The sequence below is a fragment of the Hyaena hyaena genome, unplaced genomic scaffold (genome assembly GCF_003009895.1).
Source record: "Hyaena hyaena isolate Hyena2069 unplaced genomic scaffold, ASM300989v1 scaffold_459, whole genome shotgun sequence".
NCBI lineage: Eukaryota > Metazoa > Chordata > Mammalia > Carnivora > Hyaenidae > Hyaena > Hyaena hyaena.
In genome coordinates this window covers 1,482,840-1,488,839 of record NW_024081093.1, presented here as the reverse complement: position 1 = coordinate 1,488,839, position 6,000 = coordinate 1,482,840, and the positions used below count along the sequence as shown (strand labels likewise).

Below are 6,000 nucleotides of genomic sequence, written 5' to 3'. Positions count from 1 at the left end.
CAGAGAGAGAGGGAGTCACAGACTGAAACAGGCTCCAGGCTCTGAGCTGGCAGGCAGCACAGAGCCCGACGCGGGGCTCGAACCCACGAACCGCGAGATCATGACCTAAGCGAAAGTCGGACGCTTAACCGACTAAGCCACCCAGGCGCCCCACTTTGTATGATTCTTAAGCCTTTTAGATTTGTTGAGAATCGTTTCATGGCCTAACATCTCATCTATCCTGAAGAATGTTCCATGTGCACTTGGGAAGAATGAGTATCCTATTGTCGTTGGGTTGAGTGTTATATAGATGTTGATGTGGGGCTGCAAGCAAGCAGTCAAGAAAGAATTCTTGAGACATTTTCGATGCAAAAAGGTGCTTTTAATATAGTACAGGGACAGGACTCGTGGGCAGAAGAGCTGCACTTTTGCTATATGAAGCTGGTGATTATATGCTTAGGGCTCAAGGGGGAGAGGACACGCAGGGAGCATTAGATCATAAACATTTCTTCAAATATCTATCCATAAAACTACTTTTGCAAGATTTCTCTGGTGCTTATCATTCAGTCCGATAGTAATTGATGAGATTTTGGGTCGTCATGAGACCCTTCAAGAATGTAGCAACCAGCACTTAATTTGATCCTTCACGAAAACTCTGCTGGCTGTAGGTCAGGCTGCTGGGCTAAAAGTGAGCATTTTCCTGCTCTTGTCCCTCATCCTTGGGTGTCTGTTCGATCTCTGCCTTTGTGTTTGGGCATGCCTTCAACGCTAAACCAGGAAGTTTAAAATTCTGCGTTAGCATTCACTTTCTGCTTGTGCAGAGCCCCAAGGTCAGTCAGAAGGGAGATGTTAGAGCCTTCCCAGGTCCCTCCTGAGGTTATGCGTTGTCCTGTGCACGTGCCTGGCCTTCTGGGTTCCTGGGAAAATGGGGGGGGTTCATCCCGCCTGTGGAGATCTCTTTCATTCCTCAGCTTGTCCTCTTGAGCTCCCTGGCTGGTCTTTTGTTTGCCCAGCTGCTACCTATTACCTCAGGCAGACTGGTGTTTAAAAACTCAGCTCACATACCCAGGGAGAGGCCCTTAGTGCTGGAGGAGACTCAGAGAAGCTGAATAAAGACAAGCCTTTTGAGTGGAGCCTTTTAGGGTACCAGTAACCAGGCCAGATGACAACTTCCGCTCGGGAATGAGGCTTTCCCGGATCTCCAGCCCCCGTCTGCTCCCTCTGGTCCTGGGGGGCATGCTGGTTTTTTCCAGGTTGCTGCGGAGCTGGGGGAGTAGGAGATGAGACTAGAACAAGTTGAAATGCCAGAACATTGAGCTGTTTTTCGTGACGGTATTGCCACCAGAGTTGCTGCAAGCCTTTGGTTAACTTCCAGAGTATTTGAAAAGTTGTTTCTGACACACTTTGCCCTTTTGTTGTTGTTGCCTTTTTAAAAAAAATGTTTTTAACGTTTATCCATTTTTGAGAGACAGAGAATTGGTGGGGGAGGGGCAGAGAGAGGGAGACACAGAATCCAAAGCAGGCTCCAGCCTCTGAGCTGTCAGCATAGAGCCCGATGCAGGGCTCGAACCCACAAACCGTGAGATCATGACCTGAGCCGAAGTCGGGCACTTAACTGACTGAGCCACACATGTGCCCCATGTTGTTACTGCTTTTATGGAGGGGCAAGCTTCTGGAGGTCATTGCTATTTTCACTGGCATCACCACCATCAGTTCTTTAATGGAGGGTAAGGTACTGAGATTTTGGGGAACCCGTGAAGTAAGGAGGCAGTTGTGTAAGATTTCTAATAGTGATGTTGGATCATGTCTTTTTACTTGGTTAAAAGCAAACATCTTTAGCTTTGCTGTTTATTATGTAATAATTCAGTGATCTGGTACAATGGCATGAGGAGCTAAGTCAGTTTTTCATTCTTTCAGGGACTTAAATATAAAATTGCTTTTGAATTTATGTAAATTCTGTTGTTGAAAGAAGAAATTGGGAGGAATTCTAAGATTTTCTTTGGTTGGAGGCCAGTGCCTTGGGTAGTATTACAAAATGTTGTTCTTATTATATGATATTAAAACAGTGCCTGTTTTCTTCTTGTGGTTTACATTTTCAGGGTACCTTTGATGATTACTTGGAGTTATTTCTTCAGTTTGGTTACGTGAGCCTTTTCTCCTGCGTTTACCCATTAGCAGCTGCCTTCGCTGTGTTAAATAACTTCACTGAAGTTAACTCGGATGCCTTAAAGATGTGCAGGGTCTTGAAACGCCCATTCTCAGAACCTTCAGCCAGTATTGGTGTGTGGCAGGTAATTATTTGAGAAAAAAATTATTCCTTTGGGGAGAAACAGCAAAATGGGCCATTATGATTAAAAATGAAGGTGCTAAGGAGAGATTTGGGATTTTTATTTATTTTGTTTTGGCCACAAACTAGCAGTTGTGTGACTTCAAAAACAGTCATTCCCTTTTTTGGGCCTTGCTTTCCTTGTTTTTAAAATTGGGGATGGGGTGGTGGAGGCAAATTATAATTTCCATGACCCCTTTCAGATGTAAAAATTCTGATAGGAAAGTAGCCAGGAGGGACTTCACCCACTGAGTGATAATGAGGCCCTGGCCACTGCAGTGTCAGGGCAGATCGTGTCGGGAGGCTGGCTTTCACCCCTACCTCGCAATATTGAGGCCCCTTTTCCACTGTCTGCTGGGATGGTCTCCGATAAAGCCCAATGGAGAGTCAGGCTTTCCACCACCACCCAGCCCAGCAGGGGCCACGTGGGAGCACATATGAGACACTTGACCCCTCCTAGCAGAAGAGGTGTCTGTGGGAAGGTCTAGTGGGAGACCAGAACTCTGACCCCAGGCCAGCAATAGTAAGGACCCCACCCTCCCCACGGGGTGTCAGCGGTACCCGGATGGCAACCTAACAAGGTGTTTTCCCTGCTTCCCTGCTAGAGTGGTGTTCGCAGGACCGCCGACACCAAACGTTTAAATACAGTATAGAATCGTACAACTCCGAAAATGTTCAGGTTTCTATTTAAAACCCATCACACCAAGAACCAGGATGAACCGAAAAGAAAAGAAAAAGGATAGTCAGTAGGTGCCACCATCAAGATGACAGATATTAGAAATGTCAGACAGATTTTAAAGCAGCCTTGATAAAATGAATACACCTAGAACAGATAGAAAAATAGAATTAGAATATCTCAGCAAAGAACTAGGAGATATAAAGGAGAGGCAAATAGGTATTTTAGAAATGGAAAATATAACTAACATAAAAAGCTTAGTGGATGAGTGCAGTAGCAGCATGAAGGAATAGAGTAAGGATCAGAAACCGAAAAATAGAGAATAGAAATGATTCAATCTGAACAGCAGAGAAAAAATAGACTGACAAAGTAAATATAACCTCAGAGACCTGTGGGACTATAACTAACAAAAGATCTAACATTCCTGTTATGGGAGTCCCAGAAGGAGAGGAGAAAGGAGGGGTTAAAAAATACCTGAAGTAATAAGGCCAAGTCTTTCTGATTTGGCAAGAGACGTAAAACTACAGATTCAAGAAATTGAATGGATCCCAGACAGGATAAGTCCCCAACAGTTCACGTCCAACACATCATAATTAAACATATGAAAACTAAAGACAAAAACTTGAAAGCACCAAGAGAGAAATGACATGTTGTCTTAGAGGAAAACAGTTAGGATGATAGCTAGTTTCTCATCAGAAATCATGGAGGCCAGAAGAAAGCAGCATCGTATTTTTCAAGTGCTGAAAGAAAAGTAGTGTCAATACCAAATCCTGTATTCAGAGAAAACATCCTTCAAGAGTGAAGGGGAGGGGTGCCTGGGTGGTTCGGTCGGTTAAGCATCAGACTCTTGATTTTGGTTCAGGTCATGATCTCATGGTTTTTGCATCAGGCTCTGTGCTGACCTCATAGAGCCTGCTTCTAATTCTCTGTCTCCCTTTTTCTCTGTCCCTCCCCTGCTTGCTCTCTCTCTCAAAAAAGTAAATAAACTAAAAAACAAAACAAAACAAAAAAAAAACCCAAAAGAATGAAGGGGAAGTCAAGACCCTTTCAGGTGAAAGAAAATTAAGAGAATTTATTGCCCCAAAACCTATCCTAAAAGAATAGCTACTTTATTTATTGATTGATTTTTAAATGTTTGTTTATTTTGAGAGGGAGTGAGTAGGGGAGGGGCAGAGAGAAAGAGAGGGAGGGAGAGAGAGAGAGTGAGAGAGAGAGAGAGAGAGAGAGAGAATCCCACACAGGCTTCACACTGTCAGAGCAGAACCCAGTTCAGGGCTCCATCTCATGAAACCAAGAGATCATGACTTGAGCCAAAATCAAGAATCAGATGCTTCAATGACTGAGCCATATAGGTGCCCCCTAAAAGAGTAGTTAGAAGTTCTTCAAACTCAAGGAAATGGTAAAAGAAGGGACCTGGGAATATCAGGAAGAAAAACCATGGAAAGCAAAAATACGAGGAAATGTAATTAGACTTTCTTTCTCTTGAGTCTTTAAAGTTATGTTTGACAATTGAAATAAAAATTATAATACTATCTAATGATTGTAAATATATGTGGTGAAAATATGAGCTATTTTATAGAATGGTAGAGGGAGGTGAGCTTTCTGTACATCCTTCAGACTGGTAAATGATCACACAAGTAGACTGAACCTATGTAGATAGTCCTCAACTTACAAGGGTTCAAGTTACGATATTTTGACTTTACAGTGGTGGGAAAGCGAGATGTATTCAGTAGAAACCATGCCTCAAGTTTTGCATTTGGATGTTTTCCCAAGCCAGTGGTATGCGTTATGACCATGGTGCTGGGCAGCAAACCATGGCTGCCAGGTAGCCACCCAGTCACTTAGAACAAGTCCATGCCCACACAGCCATTCTGTTTTTCACTTTCAGTGCCGTGTTCAACAAATTACAGGAAATACTCAATACTTTATTATAAAATAGGCTTTGTGTTAGAGGATTTTGCCCCGCTGTAGGCTCATCTAAGGGCTCTTAGCACATTTAAGGTGACCTCGGCTAAGCTATAATTCAGTAGATTAGGCGTATTAGATACATTTTTGTCTTACATTATTTTTAACTTACCATTTTTGAACATAACTCCTCCTAAGTCAAGATCATTCACACACACACACACTGTAATATGTAATATATGTAATAAATTGCTAAGAAGACATAGCAGTCTTAATGTGTATGTACTGAACAACATTTTAAAATACATAAACCAGAAATTCATGGAACTGAATGGAGAAATAGATGAATCCACATTACAGTTGGAGACTTCAGCATCGTTTCTCACCAGTCAGTAGAACAAGAGCAAGGATGTCAGCAAGGATATAGAAGAGCTCAGCAGCACCACCACCATCAGAGAACAGAACCGAATCCATATCACAGAGCACTCTGCTCTACGGTTGTAGAATGCACTTTCAAGTGCTTACAGAACCTTCATCTGGGGCATAAAATAAACTTTAAACATTTTAAAGATTTGAAATTATGTACAGAATGTTCTCTGACTCTAGTGGAATCCAACCAGAAATCAGTAGCGGAAAGTCTCCAAACACTTGAAAACTAAATGCACAGTTTTCTTGAGAGAGAAAGAGAAAGAGAGAGTATACTAGTCGGGGAGGGACAGTGGGGGTTGGGGGGGTAGAGAGAGAGAGAGAGAGAAAGGTCTTAAGCAGGCTCCATGCCTAGTGTGGAGCCTGACATGGGGTTAGTCTCACCACTATGAGATCATAACTTGAGCTGAAATCAAGAGTTGGTCACTTAACTAACTGAGCCACACGAGCACCCCTACATGCACATTTCTTAAATAATCATGGGTCAAAGAGAAAGTTTCAAGTGAATTCAAAAGACATTGAACTGAATGAAAATGAAAATACAACATATCAAACAGCTACAGCAGGGCTGACAGGGAAATCTGTAGCACTGAATGCATACACTGAAAAAGAGGAAAATATCTCAAATAATAATCTAAATGCCCACTCAGGAAACTAGAAACAAGGAGCAGAAGAAACCCAGAAGCAG

General features: G+C 42.6%; 1 protein-coding gene across 1 annotated transcript in view; it reads left to right on the top strand.

Annotated features, from left to right (window-relative positions):
* The window catches only part of ANO10 (anoctamin 10), a 225,259-nt gene that overhangs the window by 59,225 nt on the left and 160,034 nt on the right, over window positions 1-6,000 (top strand). Inside the window, exon 10 of the mRNA XM_039253735.1 lies at window positions 2,079-2,270. Coding sequence (XP_039109666.1) covers window positions 2,079-2,270 — 192 coding nt within the window. The remainder of the gene's footprint in view (window positions 1-2,078; window positions 2,271-6,000) is intronic.